Source organism: Aedes albopictus, chromosome 2, assembly GCF_035046485.1.
Source record: "Aedes albopictus strain Foshan chromosome 2, AalbF5, whole genome shotgun sequence".
NCBI classification, from domain to species: domain Eukaryota; kingdom Metazoa; phylum Arthropoda; class Insecta; order Diptera; family Culicidae; genus Aedes; species Aedes albopictus.
The window spans coordinates 488596999-488623760 of record NC_085137.1 but is presented as its reverse complement, the minus strand read 5'-3'; the positions used below and the strand labels follow the sequence as shown (position 1 = coordinate 488623760).

At 37.1% G+C, this 26762-nt stretch overlaps 1 protein-coding gene across 4 annotated transcripts in view; it reads left to right on the top strand.

Moving 5' to 3' along the window:
• LOC109623145 (obscurin) overlaps positions 1-26762 on the top strand; it is a 191007-nt gene that overhangs the window by 16938 nt on the left and 147307 nt on the right. For all 4 annotated transcript variants that reach the window (XM_029870612.2, XM_029870611.2, XM_029870613.2 and 1 more), the window contains exons 2-3: positions 5591-5799; positions 23851-24164. In XM_029870612.2, coding sequence (XP_029726472.2) covers positions 5751-5799; positions 23851-24164 — 363 coding nt within the window. In that variant the 5' untranslated portion in view covers positions 5591-5750. The remainder of the gene's footprint in view (positions 1-5590; positions 5800-23850; positions 24165-26762) is intronic.

The following is a 26762-nucleotide window of genomic DNA, read 5'->3' as shown; positions in this document are numbered from 1 at the left end:
AATATACCCTGTAGCAAAACTGCAAACAAGTAGTTGTTTCAAAACATGTTTGAAATGATCAAATCCCTTCTGAAGCAAAATAGGATAAATCCCATCTGCCCCAGGAGATTTGAAAGGAGCAAAGCTATTAAGTGCCCATTCAATCGATTCTAAAGTTATGATACTCCGAGCCGAGGCCAGAGAATCAAAACTACAAGAAAAGACATCAGGTTCATCCGAAGATGTAATATCCACACAACCGGGGAAGTGTGTACTGAATAAACATTCCAAAACTTCCTCATCAGATGAAATGAAATCGCCATTTGACAAACGAAGTTCGTTTACTCGGAAATCGCAAGGATTTTATTCAACCGATCGACTCCACTCAAACTGGAAACATTTGTACAAAGGTTTTTCCAGCCGGATCGTTCAGTAGACCGGAGAGCTTTCCTGTAGGCCTGGCGAGCCGACTTGAAAGCCTCCGAACCAACCGAACGTCGTCTGTTCCAACTCTTTCTACATTGTTTCCTGAGTTTAGCCAGATCATAGTTCCACCAAGGGGTTCCTCTTGTGATCTTCAAAAGCTTCCATGATGAAGGTAGTATCAACGGCATCATTTCAATCACTTGAAGTGCCAATGGATGGTGAGTATCCATGAAATTTAGCCGCAACCAAATCAGTAAAGATCCAGGTTTGTTGACGCAATAATTGCGAAGTAACATATGTCTAATACTTCCTCTCTAGCAGACACCATGAAGGTTGGGCGGTTGCCTATTTTAAGTCATCCAAGATCTATACTACTTAAGTATTCCATCAAACTGGAGCCTCTCAAATTGATGTCTGAGCTACCCCAGATGATATGGTGAGCATTAGCATCACTGCCAACAATTAGCGGAAGGCCTTTTGAAGTGCAGTTTGCAATGCTTGCTAGAAAACATCCGTAGAGGATGGTTGATCATGCGGGAAATAAACCGAACAATAAACGTATTCCTGTTGAGGTTTCCAACAGATACATCGATTGTCATAGCACATACATCTCTAGTAGTTAGTTCACAGATGAGTGTAGCAACGATTGCGTTGTTGACAAGCACACATGCTCGAGGCATGACACGCGAGTTTGCTATTTCATTATTATTGAAAATAGCAAACACCGGGTTCACAAGGTTTCCTAGATAGAAATTGCCCTTACGAAAGTAAGGTTCTTGGACTAAGGCTACTTGGACTGTACCATTTTGCATAAGTCTGCAAAGATTGATCGTTGCTGTTCTTTTATGCCGAAAGATTGATCTGAGCTCTCCTAACCGAAGCCACTACCCAAACTAGCCAACTCTTACAGTAAGGGAAAAATACTGTGGAGGGCGCCCTGGTACTTTACAGGCTACAGGATAGGTTTTTATTAGACCCCCCCCCCTCTAACCATTCATTCCAAGGCACGGTAAGCACGAAGCCGCGTAACTTCATGAATAGATTTTTTTGCATTACATCATCTGCTTCTACCAACCGGCTGCAGGTTAAACAGATGAGCCCAGCGTCGTGTGTAAGGGGTAAGGGTCCGCCCAGTCAGTCTTAAATTCTAGTTTTATGAATACCTTCAAGCATACTTAAAACTTTTAATCAATGGTTTTCATAAAAGTAGTTATAAATCTGTGAGTTTTGGCTATTGCTGTAATAATAAAATCCTAATAAAAATCAAACAAAATCAATCAGCGATTGAATTGTAACTTTGGAATGTATGGGAAAAAAATTCCAAGATGGATTATTTAAAACCGCACATTATTCTAAATCTAGAGGGCAAAACATATGGTTAAAGCGAATGGAATGTGAGGTACTTTTCATAGTCAGAGTTTAAAATTTTCATTTTCAATGAGTGAAATTCAACGTGAATTTTGAAGATTCTCAAAATAAAATTCATTTTGGTGAATGAATTTTTTCACCTATTCATTCATTTTTCTGTCACTGACAATTTTCACTGAGAAATAAAACTGCACCGTAACTCCCGATTATACTTCCAATCACCTCAAAACTTGTGTATAGTAGTTAATTCGAATATTAATTATGTTCTCTATTTGTCCATAAAGTCGGATTGTGCATCTGTTAACAGAAATTGGACATTATACGACGTGCGAAAAAATATTCGTGACAGAGAATTGAATGAAAAAAGAGAGGCATTCAGCTGACAATGAATGTGGCCAAACACGAATGAAAAAATGAAGATGTCAATCTTCACTTTCAATCTTCGAATTTTTTACTCTCTGTTCATAGTAGCCCCCATTGGACATAGCGTGTGCTGAATCTAATGCACAAAAAAATCCAATTCAACACAATGAAACAATTCAAACTCACAACCTTGTAACGAATTTTGTAACTTTTTTTATTAGACAATAAACTACAGCAAAGATTTACCGTTAACGAACAGCTCTTTTTCTTCAATGGCCTACTGTTAATTTACCAGTCGTTATTGAACGATCTTCATTATCTCAATTTAGGAGCCAACCAATCCTCGCGTTCAGTATCATACAGGCGTAACTGCAATGATCGATTTCTCTTCATCGATTTTCTCTTTGTATTATTCCGGGTAATACAATTGGAATTGTGATAATCTCTCGGTGTGTTTCGGTAAAGGACGATTAAGAGTAGCATCTAAAACATTAAGAACAAACTAAAATGATTTGCTGGCTAAGTTATGATTCAAAGAGAATATCGATGAAGATAAATCGATCATTGTAGATACTCCTGTATGATACTAAACGCGAGAATCAATCTCTTACTGGCTAATGGCGACGACCATAATGTTAACTAAAATTAGATGCATTTTCGATAGTGTTACAAAACTGATCGGGTCAAATGCGTGGGATCGTACTTTTTTTAGAAAGCATGACTAGCACAAGGTGATATGCTCCGATAGGGTGGGATAGTAGAATCGATTTATGCCTCAAGACATATCCAGATTGTAAAGATTCGTGATATCAGTGAAATTCCATATGTAATCAACGTGTAATGTTTATTGTTTTTGAGCACATGAATAGGTAAACATTAAAACTATCAGACAGAGGAATGTTACCTTTTCGTCATAATCGTGATGATTATTCAATGCATATCAATGTGCTCAGGCCTCAGAAACAAGAAATAATAGTTACCAAAGATTAATGACGGAAATGGTATAATATTTCTTGAATAAAAAAAAAATCATCAGATTTAGAAAATATCGAGACTTGTTATTTAGCGATAGTTGCGTTTTTGTTTTCAGTTTGCTTTGCATAAGTTTTAAGCTATGTAATATAATTGCCAACCTCTTTTAGTTGAAGATTTTCCTGAAACTATGGAACACCCTAACATTTCACTGCATAGGAGGGCATCAGCACAACTGTGTCCGTCGATCGTGAAATATCTTGACGCGGCGTCGCGTCGGTCAAACGTCAGCCGGACGACTGAGAGACGGCTGACGGTAACGATTTGTGCATCCCAAAAATAGGCTACGCCACTAATGAATCTTGCAGTATTCGAGCATTCGAGTGCAGTGAAAGTTTTCTTCTTCACAACTTACTTTTCACCTAAATAGAATTTATGCAATAAGATCGCTAAGAAACGATTAGCTGTGCGTCGTCGAGTTGATTGATCGATTCACTCGATAGCAACAATGTTGCTGCTTGGACAAGGTCAGTGGCATTTTCGGTGCAAAGTATAGAGATGTAAAGATCATTCCGCCACCATGCGTCCCCATTTCGGACATTCTTGGCGCGCATAGTTAGGATGATGGAGGAACCGCCGCGGGGAGACAGATAAACTCCCACCACATTCCATTGATGTATGCTGAAGGGCGTACACGAATGATTCTGGACACTGATGCTTCTGTGTCGTATAATTTTTCAAGATGCATCATTTAATAGGAAGCAATCAGTGAAGTACTAGATTGAAAGTAGTGAGCTGGATTTTTGTATGGTGAGATGATCAGTTCTCCATTTCTGCAAGGAAATGGTGCAAACAACGTGGGTTATATGGTTTCTTGCCTAATTTGATGCTGTTTGAGCAAAAGTTTGGGTAACTGTGTTGTTGAAGTTGCAAGAAATAAATAATACAACAACACAGTTTCCCAAACTTTTGCTCAAACAGCATCAAATTAGGCAAGAAACCATATAACCCACGTTGTTTGCACCATTTCATTGCAGAAATGGAGAACTGATCATCTCACCATACAAAAATCCAGCTCACTACTTTCAATCTAGTACTTCACTGATTGCTTCCTATTGACACCCGATTCTCTTTTTGTAAAATATAGACTGTTTGCCTTCTGCTTTAGGTGCCGGCCAGAGTGGACGCGTCACGCGGCGCGACGCGGCAATTTGAACGCAAAGGAATAACAATCAATAATAAGGAGCTGTCACATCGTATGGGATATCCACTATGGCCGTACCTTTAGACTGTTCGCGGTCTTTCGACGCTAACGGAATTTCCTAGGAACTTCAGTTCCCGACTAACCGCCCACGAAACTTATGATATTTTAAATTTTGAATGCGACTGGATTTTTTCGGGTCAAACCTCCCAGTTCTGTGATTTTGTGGCACTAAATCTAGCGCTTATGTGTTTTATAATTTCAAGTTCAAGAGGCCGTAGCATCTGGCCGGGTTATTTTTAACCCAGATTATTAACGTCTAAATTGAAACAGACACCACACCACGTAAACCGTGCGACTATCTACCTACGGAAGGTACGCTGCAGTGTTAGGGATGATCTTCCTCCAATTCGTCTTACGGTGGATTGTTTTTAGGTGGTTTGGGATGGGAATGCAAATCTACAATAAATTGGTCACATTAAATAAAACTTAACAAATTGTTTACTTTTTAGTTTTTGAAATTTTAGATTATCGATTCTGAACTTTCGATATGTTAAATCTGTAAATCTGATCCATTTGAAGTTGAAGAAATATGAAACTTGACCATCTCAACCATCCCCAGAACTGACGACAATCCCGTTCATGAAGATTTCCGTTCCAAACTTCCCATAGCGAATGCAAGATTAATTGCGTCGTGAAAGGCGCAACAGGCGACTGCGTTTCATAGAGGCATCGATGATTTCGACATTACTTTCTTGTTTTCGGCACTCAAGTGAACAGGCAGTTCATTTCATCAAATAGAGTTGTAATCCAATCATAACTGAAACAACTGTGAACATATTTTTAACATCAGATCTTTTGCACAGGATGCCAGATAATATAACATCATTGTTTTCATGATCTAAACATGTGTACCGAAAATTGGTGCACATTCTCTATCCTCCGACAGCGTGGATGCGGAGGTGATTCACTAGACATGAGTAGATGACAGAATGGCAACAGGTGTTAGGATCTTAGCACATCTGGCTTAAGCCGGATTGATACTTTATTTTGATGATTCGTGGTCCAAGCATTTCGTCTCCTCGACATGATTAGCTGGTTCTGGGCATATCGCTTCGCCAACTGTACAGTTCTGAATTGAGTCGTAATTTCAAAGATCAATAATTGCGTGAGAAAGTGAATGTGTGACTTGAGAGTGTGCAAAGAGAAGAATAATTTATCCCGAAAAGTGCCGACGACCCCAACAACAATCTGAATTACCGATATCACATACCTTCGTAGTAGATTAGAACCAAAACGAAACAAAAAAAAACTACACCTCCAGGGAAAAGTGTGGTCAACGAAGAAGAAAGCCTTGGCTTCGAAACCATTTTCTCAATTCATCGAATCTACGCAACTTCGCCAAGCTGATTGATTATAAGTGATTTAACGCCGTGCGGAAATGACACTGAAAGACGAGATTGTCGCCTCCTCGGCGGAGGTCAAACCCGGTATGGCAGAAACGAGTGGTGATGATGTTCTGTGTTGTTTGTTTTGACTTACGTTTTCTGTTGTTTCTGTGATCACGGTGTATGAATTGAAGGAAGAAAACAAAGAAGAGAACATACATATGGAATTGAAATGAGTGTTAACCACAAAAAAATCATGTTTTATGTTTTTTGATTGTTGTTACTCTTTTATTATATTTATAACAGATTGAGAAGAAATTTAAAATGAAAACCAAAATCAAAATAACTGATTCCATGGATTGGAAGAAAACCACGGTGCATAGGTTTCTTATTCTCATACTTTTTTTTATCTCTATTAACGAGATTTTTAGCCCTAGCCTAGTTCATCTCGGGACCCAAGCTTTACTTCCCTTTCAAAGGAAGAACTCACATTTTGTGAGTTTGTCGGAAGTGGGATTCGATCCCAGATCCTCGGCGTGATAATCAAGTGTTCTAATCATCATACCAGGTCCGCTCCACTATTCCTATACTTAACATTTTATTGCTAGCAAAAATAACTTTTTGTTTTATTTATTTTTTCTACGAAAATAATTGTTTTGATAAAATGTTTTAATTTATAAAAAAAGATGAATGCATTAACCCTTTAATACCAAATTTCTGTATTTTGATCTAAATATCATTTTTCGTCATCTAAGATCAATTCAAAGGCAAAAACATTTTATTTATTTATTTTTATTTTATTTTTTTTCATGAAAAATTTTATTTTCCGTGTAATTTTAAGGAAAATAGTTTTCAAGTGTATTCAACTCCATTAAATTCTTTTACTATAATAGAATGATTGAAGAAAAATGTTAAATATGTTGTTGTTGTCGCGATTCAACACAGGCATTGTTTCACAACTGAAAGGTAACCCAGGAGATAAAAAACGCAAAAATGAACAAACTATAGCGGGGTTGGGTATTAGAGGCTTAAGTCACGCAGAACTTTTTTAAAAACACATATTTTTACAGTATTTACAAAATTTTGTTTCGGTTATTACCATGAAAAATCCTTAATGATTGCTTTGAGAATTCCTTAGACATTTTTTTCTATTTTCTTTAAGAATTCTTTTGGCAATTCCTTTGGGAATTTTTCAAGTATTTTAAATTATTTTTCGTCAATTTCCTTGAGAGTTCTTCGAAAAGTTATTTACAAACATTGTCGGAATTCCTTTGGAACTCCTTCGTCATTTTTCCGGGGATTTTCAGGATTCTTGCCTAGACATTCTAGAGTAACATGTGATAAGGGCCGTCTGAAGCAAGGTTGCGACCATAAATTTGCAAAGATTTACATTCATTTGCTATTATCTCAGTTCAGAAGCATGCTATCGGAAAACAATGTATGTATGAATTTAACCTTGAAGTTTTATCTGAAAGTTTGCCGAATAACATTGGGGTCGCACACGCATACCAAAGTCGTGAGCGAGCTGCGAAGGCAACTTTCCACAGCGTGAATGTAATTTACATTCACCGCGTGGAGAGTTGTCTTCACAGCTCGCTCACGACTTTGGTATACGTTTGTGACCCCAATGTTATTCGGCAAACTTTCAGATAAGGGGCTGTCCATTAATTACGTAAGAGTTTATGGAGGGAGGGGGGGTTTGAAAAATCTTACGCGCCATACAAAAAATTTTGGGTTCTCATACAAAAAATCTTACAAGAGGGGGAGGGGGTGTCAGAAAATCGCTAAAATTTCCTTACGTAATTAATGGACAGCCCCTAAAATTACAAGGTTAAATTCATCCATACATTGTTTTTCTATAGCTTGTTTCTGAACTGAGATAATAGCAAATGAATGTAAATCTTTGCAAATGAATGATCGCAACCTTGGTCTGAAGTGTAAACATTTAGAAATCTGCTTGAGAAGGTTTCCATGTATATTCATAAACCTCATTTAGAAATCAAACACTGTATTAGTTACACTTATGCAGCAAACGACTCACATGACTGCTCCCTACATGCTGTCTAGCGCCAAAAAAAGTATATTACATTAAAATTAGTATAAAAATTAAATTTTCGAACAACAGAACAACTGACTTGGGCCCTGACGCGCCAGCTTGGTCAAATTTATGGGGGGGGGGAATGTTGGGCAAAGCCTGGTTTTTCAGATTTTTTGTATGGGAAAATCGAAAAATCGTCAAATATTGGGGGGGGGGGGGGGGGGTGAAGCACGGTTTAAGTAAGTTTGAGTTTTGGTCCAACTTAGGCCCTTTTGCATCGACTTAGGTCCAAACGGAACTATAAATTTAATGAGGCCCTTTAAAAAATCATCTAAAAAGTCATTTCGAAATGGGTTTTTGGCGTAGGTAAGGAAGTGTATCGCTAGATTACGTGACACTTGATAGGAATAACGGACAATCTCGTTTGTTTACATTTTCGGCTAAGGCCCTTTTCACATGTTATGCTAGAATTTCTTTAAAAACTCATTTGGCAAATATATGGAAAATTCTTGGGTGGTTTAGTTGGAATTTGTTCAGCATTTCCTTCGAAATTTTATTTCTTTGGAAATTTCTGTGTGAAGAACTAGCAGGTAAATTAAAATTCCCAAAAACATAGAATTTTCAATGGGCTTTTTCTTTGATAACATTTTTTCAGTTATTCCATTGTAAAATCATGCGTAATTTTTTTTTTGGAAACTTCTATTGCAACGCCATTGAGAATTTCTTTGGCATTTTTTTTTTTTGTTTCTGTAATTCCTTTGCATTTTATTATATTTATATTTTTTCTTCCGAGAATTGATTGGACAATATCTTTACAATTTCTTTGTAAAGTTGTTAGGAAATTTCCTCAACAATTTGTTTGCGAATCGCTTCAATAATTCATATAAAATGTATACAGTCCTTCGAGAATTCCTTCGGCAACTTCTTTATAAATTCCTACCGGTTTTTTTTGTAAAACTCTTCGATAGTTCCGTTCTAATTTTGTTGGAATTTTTTACAGACAGCTTTCACGGCAATTTAACTAGAAAATCTACCCACCATGTAATTGAAAATTTCCAAGGCAATTGTGTTAGGAATTTTTCCATAAGTCTTTTGCAATATTCTTTGGGAAAGCCTTTGATAGCTTCTATGTGAATTCCTTCGGTTATTCTTTTGGATATTTCTCATGCAATTGCTTTGGAAATTCAGACATTTCTGATTGGAATTGTCTTTTTTTTTTCAGAAGGAACTCACAAAGAAATTGTGGTTTTTAAAAGAATAGCCGAATGAACCTGAAAATGGAATTGCCATGTCAATTTCCAAAAAAAAAAAATCTTATAGTCAAAGAAATGCCACAGAAAAAAAAAATCCGCAGAAATTTTGGAAAAACTGCCTGAGAAATTCCCAATAAGGATAAGTGACATTTTAACACACGAACACTAGCGTGAATTCTTCCATACACAAAAATGCACGCTAATTCAAAGGCTATTCAGATTGCATATGCAAATATTACCCAATTGATTTGGGTAGAACGGCTAAATAATGATAAAACAAACAACCGGGGTAAGAGTGCACATATTTTCCCTCAAGTTTCACAACTACATCTACAAAAGATACGCGCACACATTTGAACGTGATTACCACTATAGAACTACTGAGAGAGTTCCGTAGAAGGCACCGAAGAAATTTTTACATGTATTGCTAAACGAAGGAATTCATATAGAAAAATCGGAAAAAGATTAGACGAAATTTCCACAAGCATTCACAAAAAAAAATTCTGAACGATTTCCGAATGAATATGCTGAAGGAGTTTCGGAAACGATGCCCAAAACGATTGTTCGAGGAATTTAAAAGTAATTTCCGAAAGGTTTCTCAATGAGAATGTCAATAAATTTCCAAAATAAATGCTGAAGGAATTCTTGAAAGAATAAGAAGAGAATTGGCAAAAAGCTATTTGCGAAGAAATTGTCAAAAAAATCCTGAAGGAACTATTCAGGAACTTCACAAAAAAACTTAAAGATATTTGTCTGAATTTTTTTTGAAAGAATGGTCAAATAAATTCCTAAGGATAGTTTCGAAACAAATTCCAAGGGAATTGCCGAGGACATTCATAAAGAAACTGCCGCAAAGATTTATAAAAGCATCACTGAAGAATTCATGAAGGAATTGACTGGAAAATCTAGAAATTGCAGAAGGAATCAACAAAAGAATTTTGTAAATTCCTTCTGTAAAGAATTTTAAATGGATGTATCAACGAAATTTCCTTCAAAACGAAATTACTTAACAAATTTGCGAAGATATTCTCAAAAGCATTGCCGAATAATTTATTGAAGACATTACAGAATGATTCTCAACGAGATTGCTAGGAAAATTCGAAAAATAAAAAGGCCAAAGCAACCGCAAATAAAATTACCAAAAGAATTTCTGAATCAACAAAAAAAATGCTTGAAAACTTCCGAAAATGATTGGCAAACATCTCCCGCAACAACTTCCGGAGGGTTTTCGGATAAAGTTGCTAAGAAAACTGCCAATTTTACTTCAAAAGGAATTGTCCAAGTAGTTTCCAAAAGAATTACAGAAGAGTTTTTTTACAGGATGTGCCAAAAGATTGTTCCAAAGAGGATCAAAAGGAAATGCCAAAAAAAAATCCACTGTCATTGCCACTTAACACTCTACTTCCCATGTTTGCTCTAGAGCACCTTCGATTTTTGACGAGACAAGATGAATTAGACGAAGTGATAATCTTCAGAATATGACATAAGGTTAACTAAACTACTAACTACTTATTTCAATAGTGGAACTATTGATAAACAATTTAAAAAAACCTATCGATTTACTAAAAAAATGTTTCATTGATTTCGAAAAGTTTAGTCGATTTGCAAAACCTTTCGTTCAAACACTTTTTTCGGAAACGCTTTTTTGACATAGAAATAGTCGTTCAAAGTCGTGGAAAGAAAAGAATTAAATTCCCAAAGGCTACTGAAGGAATTCCAAAATAAATTGCCTAACAAGTTACAAAAAAATCAGAAGAAATTGCCGAGAAAATTTCTAAAGAAATTACTGGAAAACAGGAATTTCAAAAGAAATGCTCATAACACTTAAAAGATCTTAATTTCTGGATTTATGCTTGGGCTAACCAAGCCAAGTGGAAATTACAACGTTAGATTGCTTTGACATTCATGTACAAAACAGAAACACGTGTTTAATGAACAAATTGAGATTGAATTTTGAAAATAAATCCACGTGCTCCGGAGGGAATCGAACCCACGACTCCCAATTCGCTAGGCCTCCAAGCTACGGAACCGCTTGATCATTCGGCCGTCCCTATTTTTGCAAAAGTTCGAAATGTTAAATGTTCAATATTGCAAAACGATCGTTTTAGCTAAATTACAATCATGGAAAAAAATTGGAGTCCGATCTCAAGGCTAAGTAGTTCCACTATACTACTATAATCGACGATTTTAGGACCCTAAAGGACCAAAAATGTGCTCAGAATTGCAATATCTCCACAGGTAACTAATAAACAGTTAAAAAGGCATTAATTCGGCAAGCAGGTTTTGGTCCAATTTGGCTGATTTGGCTGATTAAATGCTTATATTTCCTATCCCCCAGATTGTCAAAAATAAAAACAAAATTTTTCCCCTGCCTGGCTTCCTTGTCTCTTCTATTATTTTTCCTCACTCTTTTGTGCAACTTTTGAGGCTTGAGTGGTACATTTTGGAATGCTGTTGTTATTTTTTTTGCTAATTTCGGTGAAATTGGGATTCAATCCCTCCATTCTTGGGTTGAAGGTGGTGTGAACCACGCTATAAGGTAAGCTTTAGATGATTAGATAATATGCGTTGGATTTTTGATCAATGCATTTAAGGCTTGAATATTCTACGGGGTATGACTGGGTTCACGTAAAATTTGGTATTTTTCGGCTTTCAGTCACAGAAAAGCGTTGATTATTTTAGATCATTGCCAACGTTTCGCTTAAATGTTACACCAGTAGTTGCTTAGTTATGATATGGGCTCGGAATGTGCTGATAATTAAATCAAGCATAGGAAGCTAACCATGGAATTTATTTGCCGAAGTTTTTTTTTACCATTGATCATGTGAATGATAATGTATTCTACAGTCGAGGCCCGTTCATTAGAAAGTGGAAATGTGTTGTGGGTTTAGCATCACTCATCGCATTTTGCAGTTTTATGATGATTTTGTTCTACCATCTAATGTAGCAAGGCAGCTACCTATAGCACTGGAATAATCTGAAAAGCGATTTGATCAAGATTGTGCTGTTGTTAGTGACCAGTCATTATTCTCCTGTATGAAGGGCCAAAAATGGTTGTGCGGACCCGCAAGCAGAGACACTTGCGCGAAACCCGCATCAGGGGAAAAGAATCTCCTTCCAAAAGAAAGTTCTCACGAACAACTGCAAAATCAGGCCCTCTATTGACAGTAAACTCCCAATAGATGGGGTCAAAGAGCCACAAGACAGGAGTAGCAGTTATACTGCTTGTTATCCAAAACATACCGTGCATTTGAAATGCTACACAACTGCTGTCACATTTTAAGTAGTATTTCAAATGCAAATATAGGGCAGTTTAGCAGTCGAACTGCTATGATGTGGCAGTAAGCAGGTCGAATGCAGATATAAAACATAAATATGGCTTATTTAAATGCTTATTGTTTACCTGGGTCTTTTCGTTTGTGAGTTATTGACGAAAAAATCATGTTTTTGTGACCCCATACAATTTTTGAGAACTTTAGGCCTCGTGGGGGGGCCATTCAGCCTTGAGATACGACCTCCAAATTTTGGCATGAATGTTTTTAAGATAAAACAATCGTTTTGCAATATTCAACTTTTAATATTTCGAACTTTTTGCAATCGACCATCTCCGTCCCCTGAATGCTCAGAAGCCTTAAACTGTACAGTTAGGTACCAGTTGTTTTTAAGAGTCAGTGTGTCTATTCACTATCGAGTATTTCAATAATTGCATTTATTTGTTCACAAGACACGTTTTTTTTTATTTACTGCTAAACATATATTAAATTGATCCCAAACTCATCGCGGAATCGATTTAGAAACAATAATTAACCGGATTGATCGCCCTGCATTATGTAGTATCAACAAGTGATACAACTATCGGTTCTAAACCAGGCCATTTATTACCAGTACCGTGAGTTTTACGATGGCAGCCGCCTTCCATTCAAATCCCCCTATTTTGTTATGACATAAACGCATCTTCTGACTACCTACAATCCGGCGGCATAAATAAGCCATAAATCTTCAATGCGGCTAATTATAATATGAATCCTCTGCTCGCTCTCTCTCAAGTTGCGTATCTGGTTATGACTACACAGTTCACTATGGGTAATTGGAGAAGAAATCTCCTTGTAAGATTTTATGGTGTGATGGCGCGTAAGATTTCTCACTTCATGGTACCATACTTCAGAATGCCGATCAATAAATAGCAAGAGTATTCTCTGATACATTCATTCACTTGATTGATACATTCACTCGCCCACTACAGAGTGAACATCCCACAGTTTTTGAGCGAGTTCGTACGGATTTGAAACGATTTTGGCCATCTTGAATATCTTGCTTCCGGCCATAGTGCAGCAAAAATCGTCTAATTCGCGTCGGAAAAATATATGCGATCATTTCTCACCGCACTAAGGATCGTTGCCTAACACGCCGTAAAAATTTATGCATTATTGTAGTTACACTCGTGGCCTGGCGCTGAGCTGACCAACACGGGCACCCTTGCGAGCTCAACTTCGGGATCCTCCCGACTGGCAGTAGTGCAGTGGGGCGACACGCCAAATTGCATGTACCGTTTAGTAAGGGAACATAAATTTCACGTGAATCAACATGGTGGTGCCCGGTGACGATCACGAGTTTTGCTGTTGCATCCCTTATGACTCAAGAGGGTGTGAAAATCGGGTTGGTGATCGATTTGCTTTGATCATTTCTTGAACAAATATTGCAGAAAAAAAAGGCAAACGGTCCCACATCAATGAATCCTCCCATGCATCCCGATCCCATTCAATATGGATAATGGGGACCTTGAAAAATACCATCGCCGTCATGAGTAGGTAGCATAGCAGAGAGTGCCAAATGGGATGAACAATTTTTAGGTCCGTTCTGAACCGACGACGCCGCGCCAGTCGCCCGTAGGTCGGAGATGATGTGAAGTATAAATAAAAACAACCAAAGTTTGGCGTTTGGTATTTTCGTTTGTATGTAAACATGTGGATACCTACAGGTGAACGTTCGTACGTTTTCACCTTCAGTGAAGGTGTGCTTCTATCTCTCTGTCCGAATGGCATCGACGCGGTGTGATGAAGAATAAACAGTGTGTTATTTTGTTGACGTTCTGAAACACCGTGGGAGACCTGTTGTTGGTGTGACTAATCTCAATAATGGAAAACAAAACGTTTGAATCAATTGTGGATGCACAATGCGGACGACGATTTGTTTTGAAAATTTCAAGTTTGCAGTTTACCATGAAAGTCTCCTTTGTTGTTTTCTTTTATTTCAATTTTGATTTAGGATCAAACGTGATAATCCATGGAGACGCATGGATGTTCGTTTATTTTCATTCATGATAAAAAGTGCTTTATCAATTCTAGGTAAATCATTCTTTTGTTTGTTCATTACATTTATTCAGTTTAACATTAAATTCAAAACTCTAATAAAACTGAATCAACAATAGTTGTCCATAATACACGATTCGTAGCTGTCAATCTCCATCCCCGGTTACGGTCAACGCTCGCCAAATCTCTTTCCACCTGATCCGCCCAGCATGCGCATTGCCCTCCAGGCCTTCTTGTACCGTCCAGATCCCTTACGAACACTAGTTTTGCAAGGTTGCTGTCCGGCATTCTCACAACATGCCCTGCCCGTCGTATACTTCCAGCTCTTGCCACCTTCCGGATGCTAGGCTCGCCGTGGAGTGCAGTAAGCTCTTAATTCATCCATCGCCGCCACACAACGTTCTCATGTACACCGCCAAAGGTGGTCCTAAGCACCCGACGCTTAAATACTTCGAGAGCTTACATGTCCTCTTCTAGCATAGTCCAGGTTTCGTGCCCGTAGAGAAGCACCGGACTTATCGCAATTTCCGGATAATCGAAAAAATAATTATAAAATTGGCTAAATCTTATTTATTGGCGTTTTGTGTTTGACATATTGTCATCTAAAATTGTGCGAACAAAGCAAAAACTTATTTATTCCCCGGAAAATCGAGCCATTTTTGTTGGATAATCAAGCTCTGGATAATCGGGCCTCCGATTGATTGAAACCTCGACTAATCGAGTTCGATGTTTTCTGCCCCTTTTGGCAAGACAGTCCCATGTTGTTTCTAATGCGAATCATATTTTTGTCTCTCACAAGCTCATTTGAAATAATTTTGATATTTTTTTCGCCTTATTTCACAGCTCAATGTGCCACGAAAAGTTTAGGCATGAATTGAATACATTTTTTTTTTTGAAAATAATTGGAGTTATAGTGCAAAACCTAGACACTTTGAAAAACAACATGGGACTGACATGCGAAGAGGGGCAGTATTGTTATTAGTATTATTTGAGACGCAAAAACTAGAAAACATTTGCACTTCTTCCTAGCATTTTTGGTGCTTCAACAATTCACGTGGCCCGTGAGAACCACTATATAAGTGCTCCCTGAGGCAAAAAAAAATAAGAAAAATCGATCTCACATTTTCGGTTCTTAAGAAATTCGGGAGCCTGTGAACACAAATTGAAAACCTCCTGCTTGAGATGACCAATCTGAAAAACATGTGCACTGTTTCCTAGCACTTTCATTTTTTGAGAAATTCTTGTGACACACGATCCCAAAATTGGTTTGCAAAGTTTTGCACAAAAGCTCTGCAACACAACTATATTGTAATTAGTGCTCTGTTACGCGCAGAATCGAAAATAAAAAATTTTCGTTTAAACCTCAAATTTATGATACTTACGAAATTCGCGTGGCCCGTGACCATGGATGGAAAACCACTGATCTTTGCAATGCATCTATATTGAAGAGACTGCTACTTGAGATGAACAATCCGAGAAGCATTTACACTACTTTCTAGCACTTTCAGTGCATGAGAAACTCCCGTGGCCGTTGATCTCATATTGGAAACCACTAAGCTATTTTGAAAAGGTGCTCCCGAAGGCGTAAATATCAGTTTTTTATGATTTTCACAATGTTGAACACAACGACTACACTTTTATATATATTTTTTTAACGAAAGTTGACCTGGTTTTACATAACATATAAAAAAATTCAAAATGTTCTTCAAGTCGTTTTTGAGCTGTAATTTTTTTGAAAATGGTATGGAATGAACATGCGTCTCCATATCACTTTTCCATGGACCTGCAAATTTGTCTGCTGCAGAGTAGTAATCCCCCATGAATTGTTTCAGGCATTTCTTCAAAAGTTCTTTCCAAATTCCTCCATAAATTCCTTCTGATTTTCTTCTCAGAAGTTTCTTCTCAGATTCCTCCTAGAGTTCATTTTAAAATTCATTCTGGAGCTCCTTCTGAAATTCCTCCAGGAGTGTCTTCAGAGATGGATCTAAGAGTTCTTTCCAAGATTTCTGCAGAAGTCCCATCGAGGCATCCTCAGGAGTTCCTAAATCTGGGAATCCACAAGAAGTTTCTTTTTGGATTTATCAAGAAGATCCTTAAGATCTCCTTTTTTGAGAATTCCTCTATCAGTCCCTTCTGAGAATTATTCAATGGAATTCTTTCTGTAATTCCTCAAGGAGTTTCTTTGAGTCTTTCTTGGATTCCTCCAGGAAATGCTTCTAGGATTCCCTAAGGAGTTCCTTTACGAATACCTTCTGAAGTTCCTTCTGGGATTCCTCCAAAATTTTTCAGGAATGACCAGAAGTTGCTTCTGGTATTCATCCAAATGTTCCTTCAAAGATTCATCCTTCTAGGAATTTCGATCGTGATTTCATCCGGAATTCACTCCTTCCTTTTATGATTTCTTCAAGAATCTTCTGGATTTTTTCACGGAGTTTCGTTTGAGATTCCTCCTTTGAAAATACTGAAATTTCTCTAGGAATTCCTTCCGGGATTCTTCCAGGATTTTTTCCTGGATTCCTCAAGGAGTTCCTTCTGTGATTCCTCAAGGAGTTTCTTCTGGGATTTCTGAAGAAGTTCCTTCTGAGATGTCTCCAAGAGTTCTTTCTGGGATTCCACCAAGAATTTCTTGCGGGGGTTTTCATTAGCTCGTATCGGGATTACTCCAGCAACTCCTTCTGAAAATTCTTCATGAATATCTCCCATACTTTTTTCTGGGATTCCTTCCGGATTTTCTCCGAAGATTACACTAAAAATTCTTTGTGGGATCCTTTCAGGAATTTCAACTGGATTTATTCCAGGTTTCCTCCAGAAGTTCTCTCCAGGATTTCTTAAGAAGTTCCTTCCAGGTATTGTTTCAGAAATTCCAAGAATTCGTGCAGGAAAAACTTCTTGGGGGACTCCACCTAGAACTTATTCCGGAATTCTTTTAGGAACTCCTTCCGGAATTACTTGGGGATCGAATCCCGGCGTTCCTTCTCCATTCCCCAATTTCTTTTTATAGAATATTTTCAGCAGTTTTGTATAAATTCCTTCAGATGTTCGTTCTGAGCTTCCTTCAAAAGCTCCTTCTGAGATTACATTTCTCCAGGAATTCCTTCTAGGAATCCCGGTAAAAGTACTTCCAATGAGATTCCAAAAGGAATTCCCTGAAGGAACTTTTAGAGAAATCCCAGAAGGAATTGCTGGAGGTATCACGAAAATAATTCCTGGGGGATTCCTGGTACTCCTGGATATATGCCATATGGAACTTCTTTAAGAATTTCTGAATAAAAACTCTTGGAATAATCACAGAGGGAACTTCTGAAGGAATCCTGGATAGACCCCTAGGAAAATATTAATTAAATCACTCATATGAACGTTGGAGTTTTCCAAATCCATTCCCGGAATCTCAAGAAGCTCTTGAAGAAATCATAAAAAGAAAGGAATAAACTCCGGAAGGAACTTCTGGAGAAATACCGGAGAAAATCACCATTGAAATTCCCAGAAAGAGGAATCTTTGAAGGAACTCTTCGACAAATCTCAGAAGCAACATCTGGCTAATCTTGGAAAATCTAGGAGGAATCCCAGAGGTAACTCCAGAAAGTATTCGTAAAGAAACTCTCGAAGGGATCCTCGAATGAGCTTCTGGAGAAATCCAAGAAAAACTCCAAGAAACTCCTTGAGGAATCACAGGAAGAACTCCTCGAAAGTCACATAAAAAACTTTTGAAGAATTACCAGAAGTAACTGCTGGAAGAATTCTCAAAAAAGGAACTTCTTGACGACTCCAACAAGAAACTTCCTGATCCTGGAGGAACACCGGAGGAAACTGCTGTAGTAATTTTAGTAAGTCTCTCGGAGGAACGTCTATAGAAATCTAGAAAAAATAGAGAAAAACCTAAAAAACTTTTATTTAACGAGGTTTTTTTTTTTAAAATCTCTATTTTAAAAAATATAATAAGATTTTAAAGAAAACATGCTACGAAATTAAAAATCGATCGAAATTGAAATCGATCGAATTCTTTAAGAATGCCTAGAAGCATCTTTTAAGTGTCACTCTTACTTAAACTTTCAGGACGCGCGCCTGTTCGAGCCTAAAAATGCACTGTGCTTGCGCTGTATACGACGAGCGAGGTTTTTTTTTGGAATTGTTGTACTTTTTACAACGGCGCGCGTCCTGAAGGGTTGAACTGATGTCCCCAAGTATTTCACAAATTATTATTTTTTTTTCCAACAAATCTTTCGGGCATTCTTCATGCAAGGATTTCTTTATGTATTTATATAATTACTTCAGCAATATTTTTTCGAAGATTATTACACAAACTCCTCCAGAGGATTTGAGTGTTTTTGCTAGAAATGCTTAAGAAAATCCTCTAATAATTTATTCAAGGATTCAAGAACTCCTCATGAGAAATTTAAAAAAACATAAGATTTTTTTTCAATAAATAAAAAAAAACATTTTTAGAAATTGCTTGGTGATTTTCTTAGGAAATTGTTTGTAAACTTCTCTGGTAATCATCTTATTTTTTTGGAAATTCCTTAGGTAATTCCTTTGCGAATTTCTTCGGCCGTTCCGTTTTAAATTCTTGGATTTTTTTTTAATTCGCAAGAGTGTATCTCATAGAACTGCAAAACCAGACAAAAACCAGCTGCATAACAGACGTAATTCCGTAAAGAATTATGAATAAAAATCCAGAGGAATTACCAAAGGAAAGGAATTACCGGAGTCAGTCAAACGAATTGACTAAGGAATTTTAAAAGTACCTATCGAATGAATTTCTAAAGGAACTACTGAAATAAAAACAAACGTAAATTTCAGGTATATTAGCAAAGGGACTGTCGGTGTAACTTTCAATGAAATTGCTGAAATCCCGTAGGAGTTTCCTGATAAATTTCCAAAGCAATTACCCAAACAATATCGAAACTTCAAAAATAATAACTAAAATCAATTTCGAATATTATTGCTGAGAAATTATCAAAAGAGCTACCAAAACAAAATCCAAAGGGATTGCCGAAAAAAAATGCCAATTGAATTAACCAATCAATTTCCATATGAATTGGCGAAGAAGTTTCCAAAAGAGTGTTAAAGTTTTTCCCAAAGTAATTATCAGGTGATTTTTCAAATGAATTGTAAAAAAAAAACAGCAAAAGGTTGCAGACAAAATTTTTAAAGAAGTTTTCGTAGAAATAAAAATTTGAAGTTCGTGAAGTCATTGCTGAAGCATTGCCGAGAGTTCATTATAGAAGTTTTCAAAGGAATTGCCGAACAATTTCTCAAAAGATTAGCCGCAGAAATTTTCAATGATACTTCTAACAGAGATCCTTAAAAAAATTGAGAGTTTTTACCAAAGGGATAGCGCATTCAATTTTCGACACAATAGCTAAAACAGTCTCCAAAATAATAGCCACAGAAATTTTCTAGAAATAATGCAGAATGAAATCAGACAAAAAATCCTTAGGGAATTCCCAAAGGAATTTCCGAAGAAATTTTTTAGAGTATTTGCTGAAGGGATCAACATATTCCTTAACGAATTGCTGCACGGATTTCCAAAGTAATTGGTGAAAAAAATCCAAAAGAAATTTCCGAAGAAATACATCAGAAATTCTAATAAAAAAATAAAATAAATTTCCTTCCAGAATTCTAACAGAAATTCCTCCAGAAAATTCTACTGTGATTCTTTCAATGAATCCTTCAGGTACTCTTACAAAGTTTCCATCAGGAACACCAGTTTCGTCCGGATTCCCTTCACGAAACTTTTATAAATGATTATTACGATTTCATGAAGCATTTGTTCCAAGTGAGGAACTCCAAGAACTTTTTCTTGAATATATTTTACGACTTATCTAGGAATTACTTCAAGGACTTCTTTACAAATTTTTTCTAAGATTTCCTTCGAAAGTTGCTACAAACTCCTCCATGCGTTTCTGAAGCAATTTCTTCAATTATACAGGGTGTTAGGTTCATGAGTGCAAACTTTTTAAGGGGCGATAGAAGATCAAAAATGGTGAAAAAAAATTGTTCTACACCCCCACCCCCCCTTGTAAGATTTTTTGTATGAAACCCAAAATATTTTTGTATGACTCGTAAGATTTTGCAAACCCCCTCCCCTCCCTCCATTAACCCTTACGTAATTAATGGACAGTCCCTAAGAGCTAGAAGTTTGGTGTCAAAAAACGAACTGTAGAATGGGACAAGGGCCACAACTTTGCCTAAGTAAGAATTTAAAATTATTATGCTTTTTTTTCAAAGATAATTGACAAAAACAAATTAAAACACACTACTTTCGAGCTATTTGCTCTAGAAAACTTATTTATTTAACTAAACCAATCGATCCAAAGATGTGATTTGATAGAAAATTCAATAATCTTTCGAATAAGGGTATACAAATTGAGAAAAGTTTGACCATTTTCAAGTTATAGCCAGTTTAAGGCAATAAAAGTAAAAAAATGTAAAGTTCAATAACTACGTAACGGTTGAGATTTGCCATATGCGTAGAACAATTTTTCTCACCATTTTTGGTCCACTATCGCCCCTTAAAAAGTTTGCACTCACGAACCTAACACCCTGTATGTATGCCCATGAATTCTACAAAAAGTTTTTTTTTAAGATTTCCACAAATGATTCTTTTGGGGCTACCTCACATAATAACTTCAGCAATTTTGGAGTCCTTTAGGAATTCTTTTTTTTTTTTTTCAAATCTCCAAGAAGTTCTTTTTGCAATGCCTCAAACGGTTTTTCTTGAATCCTTTAGGAATTCTTTTTTTTTAAATCTCCAAGAATTTCTTTTGAAGTTCTTCGAAGGATTTCTTAAGAATTTGTTCAAGCATTTCTTTAGTTATACCTGCAGGGATTTCGTCATAATTCCTTCAATAATTGCTGTAGGAAATCGACCAAAAATTCCTTATGCGATTTTTGCAAGTTCTTTTTCACAATTCGTTCAATAATCCTTTATGGAAGTTCAGTGAAGATTTAATCTTTTCTCCAAGGATTTTTTTTTCAAGCTACAATACAAAGATTCGTTCAAGGATTTTTTTAATTTTTTTTTCAGATAATCCTACAAGTATGAACACATTCATCGTCCCCAAAGGATTTGAATATACAGAATTTTCCCCAAGGCCTCCTGCATAAATTCCTTCAAATATACAGGATCTTTTTGGTTTTTCGATTTGCTCCAAAGAATTTGAGAGGAATTCATTGAGGTTTCCGGCATTGATTTCTTTGAGAAATAATAGGCATGTCATCATTAGCTCTTCCAAAAATCTCTTTGTTTTCAAAATTTGTTCAGGAACTCTTTACCTAAATCCTCAATGTACTCATTGTACTTCTAGTACTACTACATAGTACTGTAGTAATCCTTCAAGAATGTCATCAAAGATACCTGCAAACTCAACCCAATGATTCTTTCCGAATACGTCTTGGAATTCATCAAGATAAAGATTCCATTAAAAATTCCTCCAAAAATTCTTGCAAACATTTCTACAAGAATTCCTTCGGGAATACCTCCACAATTCCTTTAGAAAATCTTCCAAGGACCATTCAGGTATGGCTCCAAGCGTGATCTCCGAAATTCATGAAAAATAATTCCCATGAGGAACTCCTACAAGATTTGGATAAATGTCTAAAGGAATCCTATTAGAAATTCCTTAAGGTTCATCTGAAGGACTTCATGACATAATCCTTGTAGGATTTTATGAAGAAATTCGAAGAGGTAGTCCTGAACAAATGTTTGAAGAAATGCCGGAAAAAATCCTTGAAGGAATTCTGAAGGATTTCTTGAGAAGTTTCTGTAGGAATGCTTGGAGGAGTTCCTGAAAGAATGCATCATTGTAAGCTTTCCAAAATCAATGCTTAGAGGAATTTCTGAAGTAATCCCTGAAAAAAGTTCTGAAGTTAATCTTAGAGGATTTTTGTAGAGCTCCAGGAGTTAGATAAATCGTAAAAGATATCCCCAGAGACAAGGACCTTAACTGAAGGAATTCCCGCAGAAACCCTTCAAGGAATATGTAAGAAGTACTCGATGAAATAGTTGGAATACGTTGATTGCATTTTTTATACGAGAGTAAAACTTATCAACAAACTGTTGTTATTACAGTTTTGACGTGACATGTGTTCAGATCTTAACTTTAATAAATGAGACCCCTGAATTTCAACTGCTACCTCAAGCTAAGTGAACAGCTATGTTTAGTCTTGTAGTTGGGATGATACTTATTATGACATTTTCATTATGCTCATGAATTTTACTTCCATATCGGTACTGAATTTCGTAAAATTATATTTTGATTTCTAGCACATTTTTTCTTGTATTTTTGGACCCCTGTAGGTTCAAAGAGCAATCATCGAATTGTTAATGATAGGACTTCAAATAAGCCATCTGTGTGCCCATTCCAAAATTTCACGCAGGGGCCCCTACATACCTATCAGCAGATCAGCAAGTATTGAACTTATACTTGTAGCAAACTTTCGCTATTTAAAGAACTTCATTCAAACTAGTGTAAGGAACCTTCACTGATTTGGAGGCCCCTTGCATTCGAGGGCCCGGTGCGGACCGCACCTCCGCACCCCCCCTTGCTACGCCACTGTTCCTGGAGGAACACCGGAGGAAACTGCTGTAGTAATTTTAGTAAGTCCCTCGGAGGAACGTCTATAGAAATCTAGAAAAAATAGAGAAAAACCTAAAAAACTTTTATTTAACGAGGTTTTTTTAAAAAAATCTCTATTTTAAAAAATATAATAAGATTTTAAAGAAAACATGCTACGAAATTGAAAATCGATTGAAAATTGAGAAAGTTATGACAATTAAAGTGAAACCATTTTATTACTCGAAAATACAACTTTGAGGCGTATGCGTCACCTTCAAACATCAACATTTTTGGATCAAACTCGGAGGTTTCTCTATTTATGTGATTTGAATCTAGAAGAGCACACGAATTCCAATTTTTATTAACTTTTGAAAAATAAGCAGCACTCCAACTGGATACATATAGAACACGGTCAAATATCTATGAAAAATCCTACCGTAATTCACAACAAAAAAAATCAGCCATTACCACCACTTGACCGCGCATGGTAATCGTAAATTAGAATCTACTGAAGCCGCCAGATCAAACCGCCAAAATGATGAAACCCGGCGGCGAAAAGACATAAACACTGTGCGCCCGACCACTTCGGCTATATGTCGCGGAATTATTTCGCGGTGTGGACTATAGACTAGAGGAAGTGCAGCGCAGGAAACATTTTTGTAAACATTCCAACAAAATTTCGTACCCCGTTTTGATGTGTATTTGTGTGACTGTAAACGTGAATAGTTAATAAGGTGTTGAAAGTGTCTCTAAAATAAAAGATGTGTCTCTCTTTCTCATAAAATGTAGGTAATAAATAACATCCAACTGCAGTAATAATTTAGTATGGTTTCTGTGGCCAATTTTCATGTGTATTAATTGCCAGCTGTGACTACCGCCATCTGTGTCGAATACAAAACGGTCTCAATTACTGTTGGGCGAATTACCCATACCGAAGAAAATGTTCTAAAAGAGGTCCTATTTCTTCCCTACCGCCCGTCCACCACCCAACCCAGACTTTGGCGAAGCGTACTCCACCAAGGACGAAATCCTTCAGCTCTCGTCGGCCATCAGCCGGAGATCATCGAACGCCGCCGCGGCAGCAGCACAGCCCCCTTCGCCACCCGCTTCGTACCGACCCCAGGCTGAGTACGAATGTGCTGGCCCGGTGGTGAAGCACCATCATCACCACCTGCACCACCCGCACCACCAGCATCCATGCGAATCGATCGAAAACAGCCAACTGTTGTACCGCTATCAACGATTTCAAGACTACTACAGCCGGAGCAGCCAACTGCAGGGCAAAGACGCCGAAGCCGACGGGTCCAAGGTAAGTGGAGATAGTTGATTTCTTATCAAGTTTCGGATACTGTAAAACTAAGTGACGATGATCAGTGTTAAAGGAGAAAAGATAAAACATAGCTTCCCCGTTTAACGATCAGTGTCCAGAATGTCGGCGCCAAAACAGTTACCGTGCGTTCCGTACATTATTGAGCTCAACGATAACAATCTTTGAAAAGGTTATTATTTTCGCGAGGGTATTTCAAACAGCGTAACGTCAGCCAACAATCCATCGACGTCGAAAGTGACGCCAAAATTTGTTTTTGAATAAAATATTTTGTCGCGAATTCCTTTGAGACGATTCGGGTAAGTCCGGCGCTTCTATCGTTTTGCTGCTTTGCGCAGAATCGTGAATCCGTGAGAAACTCGCTGCACTTAATAGTTAAGGCATGCGCACCATTCAAATCAATAGTTAAGCTTTTTCCAGTTCACCGTGTGCTGCCATCTGTTGCTACTACGAAGAAATCTTTACACTGCAAATCTTCACCGGAAGATGTCATTACTATAGAATACATTTCAAATATACATATCGCATTTCTCTCGTAAGAGAAGTCATACACATGTTTCACTTTTCGGTTAGCTAAGAAACCATTTCGACTGCTTTCTTCTCATTTTGTCATGGAGCGATGGCCGCGTAACTGAGGCGGGATGACTTTTGGCGCGAGTTTTTGCCATCGTGTTCCTGTCTGCGCGCGGATATCTATTTTATTTTGTTTTTTTTTCCTTGCCACCACAACTGTCGAGGTGATGATGGTGACTTAATAGAATATTATGATTTTCGCTGTGTTTAGCGTAGCTGTTGACTTCCGACTTTTCGGTGAGTCTGAAAGGGGCACGTGGATTCCTAGTTTTCAAAAAAGATTACAGCTGACAGCTGATGCGTTGATACAGCTGTTTTAGCATGTTTTTTGCGCTTCTTTCTTGACTTGAATATACACAGATTTCGGTATATATAATATGTAATAATAAATACATATTTTGGCATGGGATGTCAGAAAAATTAAGTTGTCTATTTAAGATAGCAAATACTGCTGCTACTTGTAAACCAGACTATAGCCTTTATATATTGGAGATTTTTTTGGAATTCTAATAAGAGAAAAATATATATACACATTCATATCGATATTCAATCTATATATATAAAAACTAGCTGTACCCGGCAAACTTTGTCTTGCCTACTGCGTTTTTTGATGTTTCAAGTTTCTAGCCAAGCCCAAGTCCCCGGTGGAAGAGGTACATATAAAAAATCGATTTTCGAAAGCTCTCAATTTGTCCATGTTTTAGGCTTCATAAACCTTCCTTGGGTGAAAACTAACAGAACAAAACTAAGACGACCAAAATCGGACCTTCCGTTCGCAAGTTATGCGTGGTCCCACGTATGCCACTGCATTTTTATATATATATAGATGCAGTGGCATACGTGGGACCGCGCATAACTTGCGAACGGGTGGTCCGATTTGGATCGTTTAAATTTTGTTCAGTTAGTTTTCACCCAAGGAAGGTTTATGAGGCCTAAACCATGAGAAAATTGAGAGTTTTTAAAAATCGGGTTTTCATATACATTGAACGGGGACTTGGGCGCTTGGCTAGGGACTTGAAACGTCAAAAAAACGCAGTAGGCAAGACAAAGTTTGCCGGGTACAGCTAGTTTAATAAGAAATTATTGGAAATGAAAGCCCTCACTTAATCACTCTAAGAGTGGAAAAGAATATAAACAAATATAGCATAATATTATACAAAAATACAGCGTCTGTTCAAGAAGAGAAACAACAATAGATACATGACCGAGAAAATTCATGTGACAGTGACATAGGGTAACTTATGGTATCATCGGCAGGTTTGTTCTTTTCGTAATGGGAGGTTTTTGTCGACCAAATTGCCTGAAACTTGGCCATATAATTCAGCTTGGTTTATGTTGCAAAAAATCTTACTAATTTTTTTTCCAAAACATATCTGGAGTGACAAATGTCAATTTCTTGATTTTGCTTTGACTGACCAAGCCATGAGGGGAAATTATACTGTTGAAAATGCTTTGACATCCATGTGCACAACAGAAACATGTGCTAGATGAATTGAGATTTGGATTATGAAAAGAAATCCACGTACTCCAATGGGACTCGAAACTCACGACTCCCAATTCGTTAGATGGGCGCTTCTGTTCCTTCAAGCTACGGAGTCTGCCAAAATATTTTTAAAATCCCATGAAATATTTTTTTCTTAAAGCAATTTTTCCAGAAGCTCTGCTCTGTTCATTTCTCTTCAATTTCATTAGCAAATCTTTCTGAGATGTTGTTCAAAGTTCTCTCAAATTTTATGGTGATGCTTCTGGAACAGACCATTTGCAGTTAGAAATCCCCAAAACGACTATGAGGAATTAAATAGTTAACACTTCGAGAGTGCTATCAAGAATAGAGTAAAGTGGGGCAAAAGTTCGAGTGGGGAAAGAGTTTCTTTTGAAGTTTTTGAGCTCAATTCAAATTATTTCGAAGCCTTTTTGAAAAACAGTCTTTCACTCCAAAAATTATGAAAATTGATAAATATTTCGAAAAGTTATGACAAAATTTGGGTTCTTGATAAAAAAAAATGT